This window comes from Xenopus laevis, chromosome 1L (genome assembly GCF_017654675.1).
Source record: "Xenopus laevis strain J_2021 chromosome 1L, Xenopus_laevis_v10.1, whole genome shotgun sequence".
NCBI lineage: Eukaryota > Metazoa > Chordata > Amphibia > Anura > Pipidae > Xenopus > Xenopus laevis.
Window position 1 is genome coordinate 22,345,003 of NC_054371.1, and position 26,363 is coordinate 22,371,365.

The 26,363-nt window shown below is 42.6% G+C and overlaps 1 protein-coding gene across 4 annotated transcripts in view; it reads right to left on the reverse strand.

Annotated features, from left to right (window-relative positions):
* The window catches only part of mxd4.L (MAX dimerization protein 4 L homeolog), a 52,846-nt gene extending 27,953 nt beyond the window's left edge, over positions 1-24,893 (reverse strand). Inside the window, exons 1-3 of one of the 4 annotated variants that reach the window (XM_041587426.1) lie at positions 24,521-24,893; positions 22,816-22,915; positions 8,146-8,235 (exon numbers count right to left, since the gene is read on the reverse strand). In XM_041587426.1, coding sequence (XP_041443360.1) covers positions 8,146-8,235; positions 22,816-22,915; positions 24,521-24,584 — 254 coding nt within the window. In that variant the 5' untranslated portion in view covers positions 24,585-24,893. 4 annotated transcript variants of the gene reach the window in all.
* Positions 24,894-26,363: the final 1,470 nt, after the last annotated feature.

Sequence of the window (26,363 nt, forward strand, 5' to 3'; positions counted from 1 at the left end):
CCTGGCTTTGGCTACATTGTTTCAAAAGTCAGAAAGGGACTGATATATATATATATATATATATATATATATATATATATATATATACTCTTTCCGACACATTTAAAAATAACTTTAAAACCAACGAAAATGTTTAATGAATGCATACTGAAAAGCTGCTTAGAATTAACAGTTTTTTTTTTCATTAGGCAAAAACAAATTTTGGGATTTATTAACACCCCATAGAAAATGGAATTAGCCTTCTCAATGTAGCCAACAGAATTAAGAAATCTGCCTTACACAGATTAGGAGCAGTTAAAAAAAAGACACATTTAAAGGAGAAGTAACCCCCAGGGAGAATAGGAGATGAGGGAAACAGAAAGTAAAGTGTGAGGCCAAATAGAAAGGACTGCAATTGTGAGTGCTTCTCTCGTGACAGCCGGGAATAGGGGAAGAATAAGGAAACAATAGGTTCTGGCACTGATCCAGCCTGTGAGTCACGCATACATTCTACAAAATCCCCATTGCCTGAATACGAGGAATAATTAGTTCCCAGTGATACATTTGCTATTAGACATTGCTCAGCTGATCAAAAGTGAATAACAACTGCTGTTATTGCAAAAGGGAAACTGAGTTTAACAACTGAAGTCTAAATCAGGGGTGCCCAGACTTTGTTACCCTGGGATCTACTCTCAACACCTGGCCGCCATCAACACTGCGCCGCAGTTTTTAAAAAATGCCGACCACCGCGTAAATACGCTTAATGGTTTCAAGCTTAGGCAAAGGACCATTATGCTAGGGTATTTATGCAGCTTTTTTTAAAAACCGTGGCGCGGACCGTGCCGAAAAAACGCAGCTTGCTGTACAGCTGCTTGTCACAGTTTTCGTCCCAGTAGGACCATACAGAGATTGGATAGGGGGGTAAATACAAACCTTCACTCTCTAATCCACGAAAATGCCAACAGTTCCGCTTTTCCTAACACTTGTGTACTTGTATCACACATTTCTGCAACCTTGCTGCAATGCACAACATACACAACTTTATGCCTGAGCTACACACGTTTCTTGCACTGGAGCCTCATAACAATTCTGTACTTGCAGGCCAGGAAGGAAGATGTAGGGAAAGCAAAGAGGAGGAAATGAAAGGGATTGGCTGATTGGCGGGGGCGGGACAAAACGTCAGTGGCTGTCAGTAAAGTCCCGGATGCATTTGCAAGCGAAGCTACTGTGACATACCCACGACCGCCACATTGAAAAAGGGCGCAGAATGACAAACACTACTGCACTTCCAGTTTCCCAAAAGGCACTGCCAGGAAGTTTTGGTGAAAGTCCTCCTGACAGGAGGGGCGGGCATAGTCGTCATGGCGACTTTGCTTTCCTTTCCATACCCGGATATTTGTGTGTGCGTTGCTGGCGATTCCAGGAGAGAGGCAGTTGCTATGCGGCAGTCGGTCCAATCACAATGGCAGGTCGCAGTCTACCAGTAACGTAAAGTAATTTACGGGACCTACTGGTAGACGGCCATCGATGTCCTGGGCACCCTGGTCTAAATAAATCTGTCTGGAAATGCTGTATTTTATATACTGTACTTACTGTAACCACCAAGAGGTTCAGCAGCCCTTTAACAGTAATGATCCAAAGCCTTAAAAGCCCAGCAGCTCCCCCTCTTCTGACTTTGAAAGGCCATCTTTTATGTGTCAGTGGCACTGCACATGCTCAGTGTGCTCTGGCCTGCTGTAGATAAACTAGGCTTAGAGGGTCGTTGGCAATTATCGAATTATCAGCAGAAAGTGAAGTTACATCTGTAACCTGATTATTCATTGTTTGACTTATATTTGGTTTTAAGAGAAAACAGAGGATCAGACATTCAGTCTGAAAGGAGAGTACAGATGTGGTGAAAAGATCATGGTAGGGAAATCACCTGTATTCTTGTTAACATTGCTATCTTGCACACAGCAGTCCAGCCTTGCTTTATGACAGCCTTACTTATTAAGGCTCTATGGTAGGCTTGCTTATGATCACTTACTTAGGGTGATTCACCTTTAATTTAACTTTAAGTATGTTATAGAATGGCCAATTCAAATCAACTTTTCATTTGGTCTTCATTATTTATTTTTTATAGTTTTTTAATTACTTGCATTTTTCTCCAGACTCTTTCCAGCTTTCAAATTGGGGTCACTAACCCCATCTAAAAAAAAAACAAATGCGGTGTAAGCTACAAATGTATTATTATTGCAACTTTCTATTACGCATCTGTCTATTCAGGCCTCTCCTATTCATATTCCAGCCACCTATTCAAATCAATGTATGGTTACTAGGGTAATTTGGACCTAGAAACCATTTTTCTGAAATTGCAAACTGGAGAGCTGCTGCACAAAAAGCTCAATAACTGAGAAAAAATACAAATAATAAAAAATGAAAACCAACTGCATCTCTACATCATACTAAGGGGGTTATTTACTAAACTCTGAATTCAAAAATCACAAAAAAATTGTGATTTCTTTTTTTTTTAATATAAAATGTGACTTTTAAAAAATCACGAATTTTTGGGAATTTATTAAACCCCAAGGATGGAAAAGTCAGAATCAGAAAATCCGGCATCTCAGACCTGTCAAGGTTGCATATAAGTCAATGACAGAAGTCCCAATGATTTTTTGATGTGAGCTGGGTTTCGTGAAATACCCTGTGCAAAAATCATGAAAATCGAACGAAAAATCCAATTTTTTTTTTGAAAATCTGATTTTTCACGTTTTTTTCTTGCATAAAATTTTTCGGGAAAGTGAAAATAACTGTGTGGATTTGGTCAGAGTTTTTTTCAGAAAATATTGAGATAAAAGTTAACTTAAGGGTAAACAACCCCAAAAAATGGAATGGAGAGACAAGAATAGTCCAAACAGCAACCTTCCGGCTGTCACTGAATCCCAATTCTCTACATTTCCTAAAAGCCAAAGCTGAAAGTTTGTAGTACAACAGTGGGAGACCAGCCAACAAGATGGCCTGGTCTATAGACTGAAAACATGTCTAAAGCTTAGCTTTATTCTGTCTGATTGTTAAGTTCCCCTTGAATGGCCAAAGAGGGTACAACAGCTCTACCGTCAATATGTTCCACATCCCAATGGCACTCCAAGTGCTGAATACCGTCTCATGCCAGACTACAGTGGCGTTGGCATAATGAAGGGGGATGGGTGGGAGTCGCCTAATAGACATAAGGGCGCAGTATTTACGTGCAGGGATTAGAACCTTGCGCAGTTCTTCTTTCCCCCTATGGATATGTTTTTTTTTTTCGTTTATAAGTACTTGCTTTTCATTTGACAGTCAAAGCCTGGCCATCAAAGTCCACCCCGGCTCAAAACAATGGTGCCAAGTGATGTGTGAATGTCCGCTATTCATTCCCGCTCTGAATTACGATTCAAAGCCTATCTGAGAATTTCTCTAAGAGAAAACTATTAAACAGGCAGGCGAAACACAAACCTGCAGTCTGAAGAGCCCTGTAAACAGGACCACAATGTGTTTGTCTTTCCACCTAGGGAGCGCTCTCTAAAAACAAAAAATATATTCACTGTACCTTGTAACTTGGGAACTTCGAATCGGATTAGATCGAATGCGCTATTCCTTTGATTTGAATTCGACCAAATACAGACTTAGTCAACCGAAAACTGACCTATTCGACCAAAAAAAATCTTCAACTTTATTTCGGTTGGTCTTTTTGAATCAGAATAGAATAGAATTCGACCCTAAATGCATCATTTTTGGATTTGGAAATGTTGGGTTTATACTTGGGCTGAACTCTGAAGTGGGAAAGCCTTTGAATAGGTATGCCTCGCTCTCTCTTCCAGTGCAAGAAGTATCATCTTGCTTTAGGGGGATGCACTCAGAACTAATCCCTTCAAAAAAAATAGAGGGAACGGAAATTGAGACAAAGAAAGCAATGTTTTTGTTTCTTCTCTATTTCTGCTGCAGACATTCTGCTTTCTTCTCATGGTACCCATTATATTAATCTTATTTATATTCACCCTCGTTAATGGGCTCCCCGATATACTGTAACTGCACACAGTGGCGGAACTACCGGGGGAGCAGGGGGTGCGAGCGGGCCAGGCCCCCCCCTCAGGGCCCCCCGGCATATGCGGCGTATATTCCCGGCCAGTTCCGGGTGTACGGAGGGGGGCGGGGGCCCGGCTGCGCGTCCTGCGCCAGGGCCCGCCCGACTCCAGTTACGCTTCTGACTGCACACACAGTCTGACTATATCATATTGTAATACGTTGTCTGGGAGAACTCCCAAAAACTAGAAATTCAAAAAAAAAACAACCAATCGAAATTTATTTAAAAATTAAACATTTTTAAAAATGGGTAAATAGGATCGAGCGACAAATTCGATTCAAATTCGATTACAGTTCTTTCACCAAAAAAAACATTTATATTTTTTCAAAAGTCCACCAAATGACTCCAAGTTGATTGTAGGAGGTCCCCCATAGGCTAAAACACCAATTTGGCAGGTCTTAAAGGGACAGTACATGATAAATTTCAAAATTCGAATTTCAATTATTTTTTTTAAATTTGGACTATTCCCTAGTCGACTTACACTAAAATAAACTCAAAATTCGAATTTAAAAATTCAGTGTAAATATTTCTGCTACTGAGAGCAGCATCTAACAGATTTAAAATTGCAAAAAACAACAAATATTTGCAAGATTTAAAGGAAATGTAAACCCTCTGCATTTTTTCCTTTGCCGATCACAGTTCCTCCACTGGATTATCAAATCAAGATACAATTAAAGATCAGCACCACAGGCTATGGAACACCTAGTGCAATATTGTTAATATTCAGTGCAATCACCAAAGTGTTACAACACTAATCTGTGTGTGTCTTGAACCATAGAACGTCTATGCACAGATTTTTCGTGTGTGTTTTAGGGAGCTAGCACACGGGCAGATTCAGGGAGACTTAGGGTAAGGCCAGACGTGGCGTTTTTACGTTGCGTTTTTAAAAAAGAACAGTCAGGCGTAAATACTCTACTGAAACCACACGCGACTGTCAACATGCGTTTTTCATGCGTTTTTCAGCACGTACAATTATTTTCCCAACATGCACTACTCATTGTTCTCACTGTTCTCATTGAATTTGTAGCCATATTTAAAATACACTGTGTATTTACGTAAAGTGTGGTTTCAAACGTGCAGATCTCATAGAGCAGTGATCCCCAACCAGTAGCTCGTGAGCAACATGTTGCTCTCCAACCCCTTGGATGTTGCTCCAAGTGGCCTCAAAGCAGGTGCTTATTTTTGAATTCCAGGCTTGACATAGAGTCTATTGATTTTGTAGTTTCTTGACGTATTGGCGTTTCTGCTAAAAAACGCCAATACTGGCGTCCTGTGGCGAATTTCAGCTTGCAAGCGCCCTGTGTGAATTGCCATGGTGCGTTTTCCATTAGTTTCAGTGGTAGTGCAGTTTATGCGTATTTACGTCTGGCTGTTCATTTTGAAAAACACAACGTAAAAACACCGCAAAAACGCCACGTCTGGCCTTGCCCTTAGTCTACTGCGGGGCGACAATCTCCCCGAACTGCCTTCCTCCTGCTATAATGACAAAACACCAGTGCCATTGCACTCTCGGCTCTTTGATTTCTGAAGTCGCCCGAAGTTGCCTCACCAGGAAACTTTGGGCGACTTCGGAAATCGAATCGGCGACTAAATCTCCCTGAATCTGCCCATGTGCTAGCTCCCAAAAACACACACGAAAAATCTGTGCATAGACGTTCTATGGTTCAAGACACACACAGATTAGTGTTGTAACACTTTGATGATTGCACTGAATATTAACAATATTGCACTAGGTTCTGTTATAGTTTTTTTTTTCCATAGCCTGTGGCGCTGATCTTTAATTGTATCTTGAGAGCAGCATCTGTCTGTCCCTTTCTCTGCTCCCGGCAGATCTTTTGAAACAGTGCATGGCTGATGAACAGGCCTTTGATGAAGCGTGTGTGGTTGACATTTGCTACACTGTTTCAAAAGACAGAACCAGCAGTGCAGAAAGGGACTCTGCATAGTGAGTAGCTGTATATGTGAACATCCATGGATCCATTGAGTGACAGCAGTGCTCATCACCTACTCGGAGCTGTAACATTTGGCACAGGAGCGTGGAGCGTGGTTTGGAATTTCGTGTTTAGGTAAAGCTTATTTGTCACAGATGCTGCTCTGGGCAGAGATGGTCTCGGCGGTGCAAGTAAATAGCTTCCATACGTGCAGGCGCCATTCATCTTGTGTTACATACCAAGTATAGGCTTTATTTTGCAAATTTTATACTGTGATTACAGCAGGCGCTGGCAAATTGTGTAGAATAACATATTTGTTATACAGAAGTCAACGTAAACAGTGGCATCTGCATCATTTTTGTAGGGCCACAGCAAGGGGACACAAAATCTAATTTGAATCATCATTACGTTACCCCTGATTTTTATAACACTAAGGGGCCGATTATCAAGGGTTAATTAACCCTCGATATTCGACCAGGAATTAAAATCCTTCGACTTCGAATATCGAAGTCGAAGGATTTAGCGCAGATAGTTCGATCGAACGATCGAAGGATAATTCCTTCGATCGAACGATAAAATCCTTCCAATCGAACGATTCGAAGGATTTTAATCCAACGATCGAAGGAATATCCTTCGATCAAAAAAAAGTTAGCCATGCCTATGGGGACCTTCCCCATAGGCTAACATTGACTTCGGTAGCTTTTAGATGGCGAACTAGGGGGGTCGAAGTTTTTTTTAAAGAGACAGTACTTCGACTATCGAATGGTCGAATGGTCGAACGATTTTTACTTAGAATCCTTCGATTCAAAGTCGAAGGTCGAAGTAGCCCATTCGATGGTCGAAGTAGCCCAAAAAAAACTTCGAAATTTTTTACCTTCGAATCCTTCACTCGAAGTTAGTGAATTGGCCCCATAGATATTGATCCTTTTGCTGCACGCTGTGTTTGTATCCAACAGTCGTGTCGCATTGGATCAACGCTGCAACTTCATCCAACATTTCTATCTTTTACCTTAATTCGGTCGCATTCGACTTGTCGCAGGCGTTTTGTCGTATCGTGCTGAAAAGGTCCGTGTAGTCCTACCCTTATATGTTTGTGTCCGTTCAGTCAGGGCAAGGACTACATTTTCCACCATCCCTTACCATAATTACCCCACTCAACAAAGAAATATGCAGTTACAATGAGTTACAACAAGTTAGAGAAAAATATCACTACGCAAGTCAAAATTAAACATGTAACAATCATTATTTGATTAGTTAATTGGAATATATTACATTATATCTTTTGTTCCAGGACAGGGCAGTCTGCATGTGTAAATATATAACAGTAATACAGGTATGGGACCTGTTATCCAGAATGCTCGGGACGAGGGGCTTCCAGATAAAGGATTTTTCCGTAATTTGGATCTTCATACCTTACGTCTACTAGAAAATCATATAAACATTAAATAAACCCAATAGGCTGATTTTGCTTCCAATGAGGATTAATGATATCAAGCTACTGTTTTATTATTAGAGAAAAAGGAAATCATTTTAAGAATTTGGATTATTTGGATAAAATGGAGTCTATGGGAGCTTTCTAGATAACATGTTTTTCCTGATAATGGATCCCCCATACATACATATATATATATATAGATAGATATATATATATATATATATATATATATATATATATATAAAACACACACACAATGGTTAAAGGGGTTGTTTGCCTTTCCATTAACTCTTAGAATGATGTAGAAAGTGATTTGCAATTGGTTTAATTTTTTCAAGAATTTGCAGTTTTTGAGTTACTGTATTTAGCTTTTTATTCAGCAGCTCTTCAGTTTGCAATTTTCAGCAATTTGGTTGCTATTGTCCAAATGACCCTAGCAACCATGCATTGATTTGAATAAGAGACTGGAATATGAATAGGAGAGGCCTAAATAGAAAGAGAAGTAATAAAAAGTAGCAATAACAATACATTTGTAGCCTTACAGAGCATTTGTTTTTTAAATGGGGTCAATGACCCCCAGTTGAAAGCTGTAAAAAGTCAGAAGAAAAAGGCAAATAACCCAAAAATTATAAAAGATAAATAATGAAGACCAATTGCAAAGTTGTTAGGAATTTGACATTCTAGAATATACTAAAAGTTACCTCAAAGGCCAACATCCCTTTAAAAGCATCACTATCCCCAGCAAACTAAGCAAGTCCCCTGTTGGAAATGTCAGCCCCATCTGTGCTTCTCTGTTTGGAGTGGAAAAAGAAAGAAAGTTTTTAAAAAAAGCAGATTTTGGCCGGCGTTCTCCTTAATAATACCACAACAATGAGAAAGAACAAAATGTCCCCGTTTGTCTGACACTGAATGGATTGCAAAGCTGCCCAAAAAGCCCCAGTGCAAAGCCACAAAGAATGCACTCATTGGCTGCACATGGGGGCCAGTGTATTTGTACATGGGGGCCAGCGTATTTGTACATGGGGGCCAGCGTATTTGTACATGGGGGCCAGCGTATTTGTACATGGGGGCCAGCGTATTTGTACATGGGGCCAGCGTATTTGTACATGGGGCCAGCGTATTTGTACATGGGGCCAGCGTATTTGTACATGGGGCCAGCGTATTTGTACATGGGGCCAGCGTATTTGTACATGGGGGCCAGCGTATTTGTACATGGGGCCAGCGTATTTGTACATGGGGCCAGTGTATTTGTACATGGGGGACAGTGTATTTGTACATGGGCCAGTGTATTTGTACATGGGGGCCAGTGTATTTGTACATGGGGGCCAGCGTTTTTGTACATGGGGCCAGCGTATTTGTACATGGGCCAGTGTATTTGTACATGGGGGCCAGCGTATTTGTACATGGGGCCAGCGTATTTGTACATGGGGGACAGCGTATTTGTACATGGGCCAGTGTATTTGTACATGGGGCCAGTGTATTTGTACATGGGCCAGTGTATTTGTACATGGGGGCCAGCGTATTTGTACATGGGGGCCAGCGTATTTGTACATGGGGGCCAGCGTATTTGTACATGGGGCCAGAGTATTTGTACATGGTGGGCCAGCGTATTTGTACATGGGGCCAGCGTATTTGTACATGGGGCCAGCGTATTTGTACATGGGGGCCAGCGTATTTGTACATGGGGCCAGCGTATTTGTACATGGGGCCAGCGTATTTGTACATGGGGGACAGTGTATTTGTACGGGGGACAGTGTTTTTGTACATGGGGCCAGCGTATTTGTACATGGGCCAGCGTATTTGTACATGGGGGCCAGTGTATTTGTACATGGGGCCAGCGTATTTGTACATGGGGGACAGCGTATTTGTACATGGGCCAGTGTATTTGTACATGGGGCCAGTGTATTTGTACATGGGCCAGTGTATTTGTACATGGGGGACAGTGTATTTGTACATGGGCAAGTGTATTTGTACATGGGCCAGTGTATTTGTACATGGGGGCCAGTGTATTTGTACATGGGGCCAGTGTATTTGTACATGGGGCCAGTGTATTTGTACATGGGGCCAGTGTATTTGTACATGGGGGCCAGTGTATTTGTACATGGGGGACAGTATATTTGTACATGGGCCAGTGTATTTGTGTGTTTCACAGAATGAAATAAATAAGCAAAAGCAGTTAAATCTGCAATTTTGAGTGCTCTCCTTTTACTTTCTACTAAGATTGATACCTTTGGATGCACGGTACATCCATACAAGAGGATTGAGGCATTCACTGCATAACCATTGTTGGGCTGAGCGCAGATTCCCCCATATTCTACTGGTATTTGTACATGGGCCAGTGTATTTGTACATGGGGGCCAGTGTATTTGTACATGGGGGACAGTGTATTTGTACATGGGCCAGTGTATATGTACATGGGTGCCAGTGTATTTGTACATGGGGGCCAGTGTATTTGTACATGGGGGCCAGTGTATTTGTACATGGGGGCCAGTGTATTTGTACATGGGGGCCAGTGTATTTGTACATGGGGGCCAGTGTATTTGTACATGGGCCAGTGTATTTGTACATGGGGCCCAGTGTATTTGTACATGGGGCCCAGTGTATTTGTACATTGGGGCCAGTGTATTTGTACATGGGGCCCAGTGTATTTGTACATTGGGGCCAGTGTATTTGTACATGGGGCCCAGTGTATTTGTACATGGGGGCCAGCGTTTTTGTACATGGGGCCAGCGTATTTGTACATGGGCCAGTGTATTTGTACATGGGGGCCAGCGTATTTGTACATGGGGCCAGCGTATTTGTACATGGGGGACAGCGTATTTGTACATGGGCCAGTGTATTTGTACATGGGGCCAGTGTATTTGTACATGGGCCAGTGTATTTGTACATGGGGGCCAGCGTATTTGTACATGGGGGCCAGCGTATTTGTACATGGGGGCCAGCGTATTTGTACATGGGGCCAGAGTATTTGTACATGGTGGGCCAGCGTATTTGTACATGGGGCCAGCGTATTTGTACATGGGGCCAGCGTATTTGTACATGGGGGCCAGCGTATTTGTACATGGGGCCAGCGTATTTGTACATGGGGCCAGCGTATTTGTACATGGGGGACAGTGTATTTGTACGGGGGACAGTGTTTTTGTACATGGGGCCAGCGTATTTGTACATGGGCCAGCGTATTTGTACATGGGGGCCAGTGTATTTGTACATGGGGCCAGCGTATTTGTACATGGGGGACAGCGTATTTGTACATGGGCCAGTGTATTTGTACATGGGGCCAGTGTATTTGTACATGGGCCAGTGTATTTGTACATGGGGGACAGTGTATTTGTACATGGGCAAGTGTATTTGTACATGGGCCAGTGTATTTGTACATGGGGGCCAGTGTATTTGTACATGGGGCCAGTGTATTTGTACATGGGGCCAGTGTATTTGTACATGGGGCCAGTGTATTTGTACATGGGGGCCAGTGTATTTGTACATGGGGGACAGTATATTTGTACATGGGCCAGTGTATTTGTGTGTTTCACAGAATGAAATAAATAAGCAAAAGCAGTTAAATCTGCAATTTTGAGTGCTCTCCTTTTACTTTCTACTAAGATTGATACCTTTGGATGCACGGTACATCCATACAAGAGGATTGAGGCATTCACTGCATAACCATTGTTGGGCTGAGCGCAGATTCCCCCATATTCTACTGGTATTTGTACATGGGCCAGTGTATTTGTACATGGGGGCCAGTGTATTTGTACATGGGGGACAGTGTATTTGTACATGGGCCAGTGTATATGTACATGGGTGCCAGTGTATTTGTACATGGGGGCCAGTGTATTTGTACATGGGGGCCAGTGTATTTGTACATGGGGGCCAGTGTATTTGTACATGGGGGCCAGTGTATTTGTACATGGGGGCCAGTGTATTTGTACATGGGCCAGTGTATTTGTACATGGGGCCCAGTGTATTTGTACATGGGGCCCAGTGTATTTGTACATTGGGGCCAGTGTATTTGTACATGGGGCCCAGTGTATTTGTACATTGGGGCCAGTGTATTTGTACATGGGGCCAGTGTATTTGTACATGGGGGCCAGTGTATTTGTACATGGGGGACAGTATATTTGTACATGGGCCAGTGTATTTGTACATGGGGCCCAGTGTATTTGTACATGGGGGCCAGTGTATTTGTACATGGGGGCCAGTGTATTTGTACATGGGGGCCAGTGTATTTGTACATGGGGGCCAGTATATTTGTACATGGGCCAGTGTATTTGTACATGGGGCCCAGTGTATTTGTACATGGGGCCCAGTGTATTTGTACATTGGGGCCAGTGTATTTGTACATGGGGCCAGTGTATTTGTACATGGGGGCCAGTGTATTTGTACATGGGGGCCAGTGTATTTGTACATGGGGGACAGTATATTTGTACATGGGCCAGTGTATTTGTACATGGGGCCCAGTGTATTTGTACATTGGGGCCAGTGTATTTGTACATGGGGCCAGTGTATTTGTACATGGGGGCCAGTGTATTTGTAAATGGGCCAGTGTATTTGTACATGGGGGCCAGTGTATTTGTACATGGGGGCCAGTGTGTTTGTACATGGGCCAGTGTATTTGTACATGGGGGACAGTGTATTTGTACATGGGGGCCAGTGTATTTGTACATGGACACAGAGCCAGGCTGAAAGGACAATGAGTTACATGGGCTTCATTAATATACTGTATATATGTGTGTGTGCGGGTCATAGCTACACACACCTCTAATACTTTCAGTATAGGCCCAGATAGTCAGGTATGGCATATGGATTCTTTGGCTGGAGAATGATGGGAGTTGGGTTGGGCTGGATTTCCCTCTTACCTTACTATATTACTTATGGCCTACAACTGCTGCTTTTCACAGCCTGGTACAGTTGCAGCTTCAGGGTAGGACTTGAGCCAAGGAAGCCTGAATACCCATGCAGAAGGGTGAATAGATTTGAGTAAAGCATGAATGCACCACTGCACTAAAGGTGAATGCACAGCATTTAATCATGCCAGTCACAGGGCTCTGCTAATCATCACAATGGGCCTGGATTCTCTAGAGCAGACAGAACAACTCACAGGCTACATGGAAAAACTGACTGATCGGGAAATCTGAGGATTCTGATGATTAATGCCTTGCAGAAGCGGAATAGATTTCTAACATTCACCAAAGTCAGAAGAGGCAGGTGTAGGGTGTAAGGGTGCCAGGCACTTACCTCTTCTGCCGCCTTCCCTAGTTCGGACCCTTTTGTCCCCCTTTTGAGTGATATTCGGCGTCAATTTCCAATTGGATTTAATTTTTTTTTTAAATATTTGTGGTTTTTGAGTTATTTAGCTTTTTATTCAACAGGTCTCCAGTTTGCAATTTTAGCGATCTGGTTGCTAGGGTTCAAATTACCCTAACAACCATGCATCGAGTTGAATAAGAGACTGGAATATGAATAGGAGAGGCCTGAATAGAAATATGAGGAATAAAAAGTAGCAATAACAACACATTTGTAGCCTTACATAGCATTTGTTTTTTAGATGGGGTCAGTGACCCCCATTTGAAAGCTGGAAAGAGTCAAAAGAAGAAGGCAAATAATTCAAAAACTTAAAAAAAAAGAAGGCCAATTGAAAAATTGCTTAGAATTAGCCATTCTATAAGATACTAATAGGTGAACCACCCCTTTAACGTTTCCCATACATGTGAGGAAGAGATCAGGTGCTAGTCTGGTTGTATAGATAGTCGTACAAACAATTAGCAGTTCACAATAGGGATAGAGCAAAGCCTCTTCCCTCTGCCGATCTCTATACAGTCTTTTCGTTGTATCAAAAGCAGATCAGCATCCTAAGGCTGGCGAAGGAGTACAACAAAACAAAGAAAATAATATATAGTGTAGCATTTATGTTTCAACTCAATCACCACTTGTGCTACTTGAAGTGAAGTGTGTCACCAAAACGTTTGGGTTTAGTTGCCCTTTAAATCACAGACCACTAACATTGGTGTATAAGGATTAGTTAAGTGTTGTCTCCACAACGTGCCTGCACTGCAGTCAGTGGCCCATTCAACATACAGATTACACAATTTGAAAGACTCTAGCCAATCAGAGCAAAGGAGAAGTTGTAGGACTGACAACCCTCTAGCCAATCAGGGCATTAGAAAATGTGTAGGACTAGACAAACCTTTAGCCAATCAGAGCATTGGAAAAGTTGTAGGACTAGACAAACCTCTAGCCAATCAGAGCATTAGAAAAACTGCAGGATTGGACAAACCTCCAACTAATCAGCATAAGAAAATTAGCAGGACTATGCAAATCTGCAGACAATCAGAGAATTAGATTATTTAAAGGTCAAGTGCAATGCTGTATGTGTAAGCAAAATAAAACTCATGAAAATATGTATAAGGTACACACAGTACTGCATTCAATTCTATATGTACAGAACCAGGTACTCCTCAAATCAGAGAAAGGGTAAGAGGGATTTATATTTTATAACCGTGGTCAATTGCAACAAAGTGACAATAACACGTTTACCCGGATACAAGAGAGTCGTTTCAGGCACTTTGTGTATATATATATATATATATATATATATATATATATATATATATATATATATATATATATATATATATATATATAAATAACTTTTACAGAGAGCTGCCAAATTGCAGGACTGAAAGAGGATGCTGGGGCCTGCAGTTCCACATTAACCCAGGGTTCTTTGAAACAAAAACTTTATTTGCCATACAATATGCCTGCTTCCTTATAGTGCATGTTGAGGATAACTTTTATCATGTTACAGAATGTAGAGAATATCACTGCTTTCATTGGCAGGTATTGAAAATCTTTAGTCAACGTATGTTGGAAAGTTGCTGAGAATGCGATTTTCTTTCACTTCGGAATAACAGTTTTTGGGTGGGGTCTCCCTTTAAATGTGAACTACTCCTTTAAGTCACTTAGGGATCATCAAAAAATCCAGGATAAAGTGGTGGCTGACTGCATGCATAAGCCCTACCCTTCCCTGGGATATAGGTGTACAGTATACGGCATGCACTATGTCATTGGCTAATATCTTTGTTCAGCAGTGCATTAGTGTGAAGGAAGTAAGTAGTCCTGTGTCTTTAAGTGAGCTCTGCACATACACATAGAGCCAAGTATCAGCTGCGGGGAGAGCAGAGCGTTCTGCAGAGAGCACCAGGCTTCCTTGCTGCAAGGATAAAATGATAGGGAAAACTCAAAAGCACGGCCAGAGCTCCCTATAGGGGTATCTTGCTGATTACTCAGGGCTAGGAATATCTTGGCTTATTTATTACTTCTGCACACGCTGCATTGCCCCTGGGGGTACCCGAGGTCATTCTGACATACTCTGCATACACATACTGCAAGTGTTATGTAACAACTATGTGACCTACACTAGAGTCTCTACTATACGCTACTGTACTGAAATGGCAACACATTCAAGGGTGGGGAGTACAGTTCAACAGAACCCTAAGCTCAGTGTTCACTACTGTAAACCCCCACCCAGCTCTTGTTTTAGATTTCCTATGCCATATTGATGCACACAATTAGCCTGTGTGTTTACACATAAGTATCCTACAGGCTGCCTGATTTTTCTAAACTACAACTCCCAGCATCCCACCAACAGGGGATTTTAAAGGTAAAGAAAACTCGCTATCCGGAAAGCTCAGAATTACAGAAAAGCCATTTACTATAGGGATGCACCGAATCCACTATTTTTCGCCGAACCCCCAAATCCTTCGCGAAAGATTCGGGCAAATACCGAACAAAATCCGAATCCTAATTTGCATATGCAAATTAGGGGTAGGAAAGGGAAATTTTTTATTTGCTTATTATGTGACAAAAAGTCACATGATTTCCCTCCCCACCCCTAATTTGCATATGTAAATTAGGATTCAGATTCAGGCAGAAGGACTCGGCCGAATTTGAATCCCGAAACGAATCCTGGATTCAGCGCATCCCTAATTTTCTATTTTCTCCATTTTCTCGAAATAATCCGAAATTTGTAGGGATGCACCGAATCCACTATTTTGGATTCGGCCGAATACCGAACCGAATCCGAACCTTAATTTGCATATGCAAATTAGGGGTGGGAAGGGGAAACATTTTTTACTTCCTTGTTTTGTGACAAAAAGTCACGCAATTTCCCTCCCCGCCCCTAATTTGCATATTCAAATTAGCATTCCGTTCGGCCGGGCAGAAGGATTCGTCCGAATCCTGCTGAAGAAGGCCGAATCCCGAACCGAATCCTGGATTCGGTGCATCCCTAGAAATTTGTAAAAATTATTTCCCTTTTCTCTGTAATAATTAAACAGTACAGGTATGCAGGGCCGGCCTTAGGCCAATTGGACCAATTGGGCCCCGCACCTCTGGGGGGCCCCGCACCACAGGGCAGCACAGATAATATTTCCCTCAGCACATGATGCTGCCTGGCCTGCCCCCAACTTTGAGAGTCCAGCCCATCCCCAAATCCATAGGTCTAGCCTGCCCCCAACTCTCATAGGCCCAGCTTTCCTCCAACCTTGCTAGGCCCTGCCTGCCCCCAATCCAACCAAGCCTGCTCCCAAACTGAATCGGCCCAGCCCCAAACTAATTGGCCCAGTCCACTCTCCTATTTCCTCCCTCTCTCTCTTACCCTGTGTGCCCCTATTATGTTACCTTGTCTGCCCCTTTCCTTTCTATTTTGTGCCTGTATGCCCTTATTTTCCTAAATACTTGGTGTGTCAGTAGCCAGCAACACTTTGTCTAGGGGCCCCGCCAACATGGTCCCAATTGGGCCCCACATGTGATAGGACCAGCCCTGCAGGTATGGGACCTGTTATCCGGAAACCCGTTATCCAGAAAGCTCCGAATTACAGAATAGTCATCTTCCATAGATTCCCTTTTATCCAAATAATCCAAATTTTAAAAAAGAATGTTTCTTTTTCTCTGTAGTAATAAAACAGTAGCTTGTACTTGATACAAACTAAGATATAATTAATCCTTATTGGAAACAAAACCAGCCTATTGGGTTTATTTAATATTTACATGATTTTCTAGTAGACGTAAGGTATAAAGATCAAAATTACAGAAAGATCCTTTATCCAGAAAACCCCAGGTCCTGAGCATTCTGGATAACAGATCCCATACCTGTACTGGGCCTTCGCTGGCTGCCATTTATGATAGTGGTGTTAGTGTAAAACTGGGGTGCATGTTTGTTTATGCTGGAAATTAAACAAAGGACAAATTCGCTAACCTCAGCACTGGTTTAGTTTTGCTTTACACCACATTTCCTCCAATTTCATAAATATATTCGAAAGTGTATTAGTGGTAAAAAATTGGTCTTTTTATTGCAATACAAAAACTGTGTTCTTGCACTATGAAAGCGTTAGTAGTAGTTCACCATTAAGTTTACTTTTAGTATGTTATAGAATTGGCAACTTTTCAATTGGACTTCATGATTTATTTCGTAGAATCTTTTAATTATTTGGTTTTTTTTTTGCTTCTGGCTCTTTTCAGCTTTGACATGCCTGTAAGGCTACAAATGTATCATTATTGCTACTTTGTATTACCGATTGTTCTCTTCAGGACTCTCCTATTCCTATTCCAGTCTCTTATTCAAATCAGTGCATGGTTGCTGGGGTAATTTGGACCCTAGCAACCGGATAGCGGAAATTGCAAACTGCTGAATAAAAAGCTAAATAACTCAAAAATAATTAAAAAATGAAAACCAATTGCAAATTGTCTCAGAATATCACTCTCTACATCATACTAAAAGTTAATTTAAAGGTGAACAACCTCTTTAAAACAATACATACAACAAAATGCAGACTGCATGTGTTTATGGCAGCTCAGTTACCATCAAGGTCTAAGTAATGCGTTATTATTGCAGAAAAGAGGCAAATCAGTCAAAAGTGAAGAATTTGTGTTTAAAAAGTATAAATACTATAACACAATTAAATGTCACTGGGCCCCACAGGAATATGATTTTAGGCACCCTCCCAAACTTTGCATTTTCATTCATGCCCCACCGTGTCCCCTACATATCCAGGGCTCGCTCTCTCCTCCTGCAGCCACAGGGTCTGGTAACTCTACAGGGTCTGCTACCCTGGGCATTGCTGTATTTCATATCTGGATATCAGGTTTCTGGTTAATAGATCCCATACCTGTACTGTATTAAGGCCACAGTATATTCTCTATTGGTGACTTTAAAAACAGGGAAAAAAGTGCTCATTTTAAGTTGCAACGTCTCTAACAGTTTTTCCATTACCAGTGCTGGGCTAAGCCGGTTAGTGATTTAAAGGAGAAGCAAACACAAAAGTTAAAAAAAAAACCTACCCCCCTATTCTACATAGACCCCCCTCCCTCCTCCCCCCTAGCCTAAGTGTTACCTCAAGCAAATGCCCCTAAATTTTTACTTACCCCTCCGTGCAGATTCAGGCATTGGAGTTCACGGGCACCATCTTCAGCCGTTTCGGTAATCTTCGGGATGAGACTGGCGCTTCGGCAATTTCCGTGAGTTTCAGCACACGCGCAGTTGTCGCGCGGCAGAAAATTGCTCCAACTGTGCATGCGCTGCTTCGCCGGTCTCATTCCGAAGATTTCCGAAGAGAAGAAGATGGCTGCCGTGAACAACGCTGGACAGAATCTGCACGGAGGGGTAAGTAAATACTTAGGGGCATTTGCCCGGGGTAACACTTAGGCTGGGGGAGGAGGGAGGGGGGGTCTATGTAGGGTAGGGGGGGTAGGGTTTTTTAACGTTTGGGTTTGCTTCACCTTTAAACACAAATGAGGCGGGAAAAGCAAAATCCTTGGGGCTAGGGTGTTATTATGTAATGCTTAGCAGTGAAGGAGAGGACCTGTTAGACAAGTCTGTCGCCGTATGGACAATTATTTGCCTTTATTTCCCCGTTAGGTGCCACTTTATCGGTAACATAAGCACATTATAAATGATGGAAAAATACATGTTTATTTGTATATCCTTAATGACCCCCCCACCAGCAATAACATATCCTTTATTACCAACTAGCTTGCACTCTGCACAATCATTACATCTATCACTGTAGCGACTCAACACAAAATGTAGCACATTTGCTGCTATAAATATACTTTGTAGTGGCAACTCAGTAAAACACGGCTGGGCTGAAAAAAAAAAAGCAGTTTGTGACCATCAATAACACGGCAGAGTCACACCCGGGGCAGGGGCACCAAACTGGCCATATGTAAAGGGGCCCCCTTTAATGACAAATTCAAAAGATAAATTTAAACCACCTTTAAGGCTATTTTTATCCCGTGTGCTTTATTTAAAGCAGATGTCATCCTCGCACGCTGCGGCCTGTTTGCTATCAGTTCTGGCGTCTGCAGACGTTTTTTATCTGTCGTCTAAACCTGAGCATACACCCGCCCTGTCTATTGTGTGGAGAGCACCAGCGAATGAATGTTAAGGGTCAGGGCACACGCTCAGATTTGGGGAGGTTAGTCGCCAGGCGTCAAATCTCCTCTTCTTCGGCGACTAATCTCCCCGAACTGCCTCCCGTTGGCTACAATGTAAATTGCCGATGGGATGGCACTCGGAGTAATTCGTTTTCGGAAGTCACCCGAAGTTTCCTCGTGAGGCAGCTTCGGAAAATGAATCGATCCGAGTGCTGTCCTGCTGGCGATTTAAATTCTAGCGGGCGGGAAGCAGTTTGAGGAGATTAGTCACCTCGAAGAAGAAAATTGAAAATTGTCGCTGGGTGACTAATATCCCCGAATCTGAGTGTGTGCCCTGACCCTTATGATGACTTAAAGGGGTTGTTCACCTTTGAGATAACATTTACTATGATGTAGAGACTGATATTCTGAGACCATTTGCAATTGGTTTTCATTTTTTATCATTTAAGGTTTTTGAGTTATTTAACTTTTTATTCAGCAGCTCTTCAATTTGCATTTTAAGAAATCTGGTTGCTAGGGTCCAAATTACCATAGCAATCATGCATTGATTTGAATAAGAGACTGGAATATGATTAGGAGAGGCTTAAATAGAAAACTATAAAAAAATAAATAATAAAAACCCAGTTGGAAAGTTGCTTAGAATTGGCCATTCTATAACATGCTAAGGGGGTTGTTTATCAAAGTCCGAATATATCTCAATATTTTCTGCCACAAACTCCGATCAAATCCGCTCTGGTAGTTTTACACTTATTACATTTTCCCGAAAATTTGCTTTACGGGAAAAAAAATCAGATTTTCATGATTTTTAAAGATTTTTATCCAATTTTTTTCAGATTTTCTATCCGATTTTCAAGTTTTTTTCAGATTTTTGGCCGAAAACTTCGGGATATGGCACGAAACCCAGCGCACATCAAAAAATCATTGGGACTTTTCCCATTGACTTATATGCAACCTTGACAGGTCTGAGATGCCGGATTTTCTGATTCTGACTTTTCCATCCTATGGGTTTTAATAAATTCCCAAAAATTAGTGATTTTTTAAAAGTCTGATTTCATTAAAAAAAAAAAATCATGAATTTTTTGTGATTTTTGCATTCGGAGTTTAGTAAATAACACCCTAAAAGTTAACATAATGGTGGAAACCCCCCCCCAGTATGGAGTATGGGGGCCCTCCAACGGTCTTCCCCGATCAATATCTGGAAAAAAATCATATGTAAGCATTTCCAAAAGCATCAGCATGTTATGCTGAATGAATACTCAGACATAATGTAAAGTAAAACAAATATTGCGGTGGCTCCACTCACAAGAGGTTTCAATTTCAACAACAATCTCTAAACATGCTTGAAGCAGATATAAAAACGACCAATTGCAGGGGCCAATTCAAGAAGATAGGTGCCAATGCAGATACACCAATAACAACGAATCATATATATATATATATATATATATTCCCAGCTATAGTCAGGTGATCCCACTGGTGTCTAATAAAAGGGCAGCCAAGTTTGGGAGTTTTACTTTGAAAGCAGCTAGTAAGTTGCAGGTAAAACTTAGTCCCTTTGTAAAATGTATAATGAAGCAATAGAATTCTTAATGAATCAGATGAAAATTGAGCGTAGGACTGGCTTGATATGGGATGACTTTGACGTAGTTGGCCAGCTTAAATATATTGCAATATATGGACAAACAATCCCTGTTTTGTTTAAAGGGGAAGGCATTTTTCAGTAGCAATATGCACAAAATGTCTTAAATATATTGATAATGGGTTGAGTGCAGAGGACTCTTGTATTTGTGTGTGTGTATATATATATATATATATTCTTTCCATTGCCATCAATTGGAAGAGGCATCAAAACAGCTCATGTAAATGACTATCGGCAATAGGAAACTGAAAAGAGTAAGCAGAGAGCAATTGCCAGAACTCTCCCCCCAGGTACCACAACCTCTTCTTAACCCCTCTTTTTCCACAACAGTAAGAAGAAGATTTTGTGCCCATTTAAAGGGGAACTATCACGAAAATGAAAATTTAATATTAGCTTCAGCATACTGAAGTAAATACAACCAATAAACATTTCTGAACCGTTTTTGAAATAATCAAGTTCATCTTCACTATTCTTCTCTCAGCATCTGTTTCTCTTCATTCTGTCTTCAATCAGGCGTTGGGTGTCAGATGAATGATCCAATATATCTTATAGGGGGCTCCTTTTGCCTAGAAGATGTATTAGAGCTCACTCTATTAAACTCACCAGGAATCCTGTCTCTCTACGTGCAGAATTTGTGCTAAAGGGAGCCCCTCCTATAAGATATATTGGATCATTCATCTGACACCCAACTGCTGCATTAAGACAGAATGAAGAGAAACAAATGCTGAGAGAGGAATAGTGAATATAAACTTAATTATTTCAAAAACAATGGAGAATTTTTAACTGATTGTATTTAGAAAGTTTCTTACTTCAGTATGAGGAAGCTTATATTAAATTTTCGCGATAGTTCCCCTTTAAAGGAGAAGCAAACCCAAAAGTTAAAAAAACCCTAACCCCCTACCCTACATAGACCAACTCCCTCCTCCCCCCAGCCTAAGTGTTACCCCGAGCAAATGCCCCTAAGTCTTTATTTACCCCTCGGTGCAGATTCAGGCATTGGAGTTCACCGGCACCATCTTCAGCTAAATCGGTAATCTTCGGAATGAGACTGCCAATTCGGTGATTTTTGTGAGTTTCTGCGCATTCGCAGTTGTCGTGAAAAAGAGAATTGCGCATGTGCTGCTCCGCCGGTCTCATTCTGAAGATTACCGAATAGAAGAAGATGGCTCCCGTCAACTCCGCAGGACAGAATCTGCGCAGAGGGGTAAGTAAAGACTTAGGGACATTTGCCTGGAGTAACACTTAGGGTAAGGACACACGGGCAGATTCAGGAGATCAGTCGCCCGGCGACAAATCTCCTCTTCTTCGGGGCGACAATCTCTCCAAACTGCCTTCCCCTACCTTCCCGCCAGCTATAATGAAAAATTGCCAGCGGGATGGCACTCACGGCGCTTCATTTTCCGAAGTCGCCCGAAGTTTCCTCGGGGTAGGGGAAGGCAGTTCGGGGAGATTGTCGCCCCGAAGAAGAGCCAAATTTTCACCAGGGCAACTAATATCCCCGAATCTGCCCGTGTGCCCTTAGGCTGGGAGGAGGAGGGAGGGGGGTCTAGGTAGGGTAGGGGGGTTGGGTTTTTTTAACTTTTGCTTCTCCTTTAAGGATTCTTTAACTTACTGCTTGTTTACAGCAGCTGATATTGCTGTACTGTTTGCATCTGATTCTCAGCATGGAAGCAGCTCACGAATGAGCTTAGGAAGGGTTACAAGTAGTACAAGCATGACAAATCATTTAAGAAAAAAGCATAGAATACACACACACATACACGCACAGCAGGTTTAAATGGGAACTGGGCACTTTAAACGTAATCAGAGCTACCCTGCTAATTGCAGTTGTTTTTATAAGTATCCTACAGCCATGGGTTTATCGGGTAGCCCCCTTGCTTAGGAGAATCCATGAAACAAACACATTCAATTCAGAGATCAGGGCTGTCCCGGGGGCCTTAATAACTGAAGGCACCCACTGGCTTGCAGAGAGGGAATAAACACATCAGCAGGACACAGCTCACATGATCCAATTAAAGCCACACAAGCAGGGTAGGTTGCTGCACAAAGGGTTAAGGCAGCAACAGGGAACCTTTGGAGACAGGACTAGATTAGTGCAGATGAGTGCAGCGAGCAAGGCAAGTCTGCTGTGTGTGTGCTTGGTGTACGCGTGGCAGTGTTTATATGAGATCAAAACAGAGCCAAGCCCAGGCAGGGAAGAGAAATGGCGTCTGCACACAGCACCACCCCCCAACCATTTCATGTGATTTGCAGCCCCCCTGACCCACACATACACACCCTCCAGGGCTTCTCTTTTGCTTACCTGTTGTTCTGAGATTTCCTAGATATGGAGGAGGTTGCTTTGGTTTTTTTCAAGGAGTAATCACTGTCAAATGGTAAAACTGATGCATAGCCATGTTCTGCTTCTGCCACAAAGGAAAAAGAGGAAGGAAAAGGGGGTCACTATTTAATAAACAAATATATATATATATATATATATATATATATATATATATATATATACACACACACATACACATACACACACACACACACTAAGGCAAATAAACACCCCTGTGGACACCACATAGATCAGCCTGCAAGGACACTAGGTTTACTCCCAGCAATAGGGCAAAGTAAAGCTCAGGGCAGTGCAGTTTTGCAAAGAAGTGGATTTCACATAATGTACATGTAACATCAACATACAGAGGAACTGAAGCATGACCCGCAGACATGTAACGTGAACACAGTAAATGTGACCATAACCCACAGACATGTAACATAAACACACGTTAAATTAAAAAGTGTAGCCGTGACCCGCAGACATGTAACATGAACATAAAGAAATGTAACCATGACCCACAGACATGTAACATGAACACACGTTAAAAAGTGTAGCCGTGACCCGCAGACATGTAACCATGACCCACAGACATGTAACCTGAACACACGTTAAAAAGTGTAACCATGACCCACAGACATGTAACGTAAACACAGAGAAATGTGACCATAACCCACAGACATGTAACCTGAACACACGTTAAAAAGTGTAACCGTGACACACAGACATGAAACGTGAACACCGAGAAATGTGACCATAACCCACAGACATGTAACATGAACACACGTTAAAAAGTGTAACTGTGACCCGCAAACATGTAATCATGACACACAGACATGTAACAAGAACACAAATGTGATCATAACTCACTGACATGAACACACGTTAAAAAGTGTAACCGTGACCCACAGACATGGAACTTGAAAACACACAGTTATGGAACATGAACACATGTTGACATGTTGAAAAGTGTAACCGTGACTTGCAGACATGGAACTTAAACACACAACTATGGAACATGAACACAGGTTAAAAAGTGTAACCGTGACCCGCAGACATGTACTCGTGACACACAGACATGTAACATGAACATAAAGAAATGTGACCATGACCCTCAGACATGGAACATAAACACACAGACATGGAACCTATCCGCAGCAGAGAAGCTCAACATACACACGCTTCAACACAGCTTCATGCCTGCAGCAGCGGTGTGCAGGGGCTGATGTTTATGTATGTGAGTGTCTGAAAGTTGACATACAACATGCATGTGCTGTGTGCACCTCTGTATAAAGGAGCGTGTCGCTGAATCTTCCTGCAACTTCACATGTGAGCTATAGCTATAGTGTGTATGTTGCACTGGTGTGCATGTGTGCAATAAGAGCTGTCAAAAGACATGGCAGGAGTGTAAGCTCATGTGTTGCAAGATCACACAGCCTGCAATAGCCATGATTAGCACAGGTTAATGAGGGTTTGCTTGGGGCTGTATGCTACCTGTGCTTCATAATTAGATCTGGATTAAAATAAACACAGTGTGCAAGCAAAATAGCATTCATTCCAGTTGCTGTTGGACTACAACTCCCAGCATGCCTCCTGGCCTAAGCCCAGTGCCCACCCATAGAGTGCAGTGCTGTGTGACTGGGGACAGCTCCCCTCAGAGAGTCAGTAAGTGCAATGTGACAAATACCTCGGTCTCTTCTTTCCAAATATTCAGCTGCCTCCAGGAGGATTAACAGAGAGTTCAACTCCATACTTGCTATACAAATAGATTTATACCCAGGCTGCTCTGTGATGCTGGATAGTGACAGGAAGAAAAGCAATAAAGTTGTTCCCTTGGAACTCTCGTAGGAAAAGGGCTGAAAAAGCAAATGAAGTGGGAACCAACTACAAAGAGTTCAGGCGCTTTGGGGACTTCTTAGTCAATATAAACGACAGAGCAGCCTCGATTGACACGGGGATACGGACAGCAGAGGCGACCAATGAGAAAGCGGTGATTACACAAAGGCGTTTCTCCTTCCCTTCTCGCGGCCAATCGCCGATCCATGCATCACGCAGTAAGGGCGGGGCTTCGAGAAAGGGGTCTGAGAAAATGTTGACAGATCCCAATCAACTTACTCAGAAGGGGAGATGGTAACGATTGAGATGCCGAAGCCTAGCAACAGCACCAGTGCGCACGCCCACCGCATTCGGGATTGGCCGAAATCATGCATTTTAAGCAGCTGCTCAGCGACTATTGGCCATGGAAAGTCCTTAGGACAGAGGGGGGCGGGGTTTGCTCATGGGTGATGACCAATGGGCGCTGTTGAACTTGACGTTGCTGTGAGGAAGAGGAGAGGAGTATAAAAAACCCAAGGGAACAGTTAGGGATCGCGAAACAATAGCAAAGCTTTATCAAAAGCGCGCAGAGGACTGTTTGTGACAACTTATGTCCAAAATAAAGTATTTTTTGCTGTAAACGTTTATGTTTTATTAGTAGAAGGTAGTTCGACGAATGCTTTTCCATTGTCCCTTTGTCTTACCAGAATTACTTGAAAACTCAGGGGGTGAGTCTAATAACTTCACAGATGGTTGCATTGGAATAAAATGGCATCAGTGCAATCCCTGTTGCTTTTTGTCTCCCAGTTGTAGTTACAATTTTAACACAGACATTCACATGCCCAAAAGCACATGAATCAACCCAACCCACGGTCTATAGGAATTACGTAAACACAAGGGCCATTTTAAGTGAGGGCCTCTTGAGGTCGGTCTACTACATCTCACAAGGTGGAAATCTGCTTCGCAAGGTGGCAAACCAGAGTATACATTTTCTGCTATTGTTGTCTGGTTTTTACACAAAAGAAAGCAGGAGGCCCCACTGGAGCTAGGCCGGTGGAAGATTCTGTAAGAAATACTTACTCCTCTTCTCCAAGATGGTGGCGGCCAGGGTTTCCACATGGCACGTTCCGACGCCAAAAGTGTGCTGCGTCTCGACGCACGTCACAACCGACACAACATTGTGACGTCATCATGCCTGTTTGGCGCCAAATAGGCCTATAAAAGATGCCAGAACATTGCAGACCTTGCCCAATAATAGATTCTACTTTGTGTGTTCCTTGCTATTACAGATTCCTATGTTTTGACCTCGGCCCGACTTTGAACCTTTCTGCCTGAATTGACCCATTTGTCTGGACTTGACTACTCTTCTTCTTAACCCTTATCTGACACCTTGAACTGTGTTGGATTGGTGTTCCCTCCTTCAGGGTCGGACTGGGCCGGCGGGACACCGGGAAAAAAACCCGGTGGGCCTCCAACTCATGTGGACCCCACCAGCCCAGATCCGCACCCAGAACCTTCTTTGTGCCGCAACCTCCCTTTTTCGGGGTCGTGGCAAAGACACTGCGAGTGCACGCATGCGCACAGACGCAGCGCAACAGTGCACACGCACGGCGCGCATGCGTACACAGGACGCTGCACATCGGAGCACATGCGTACATACGTCGCACGTCTCAACAAGGGAGGTCGGAGGGGGGCCTGGGACAGCAGCCCCGTTG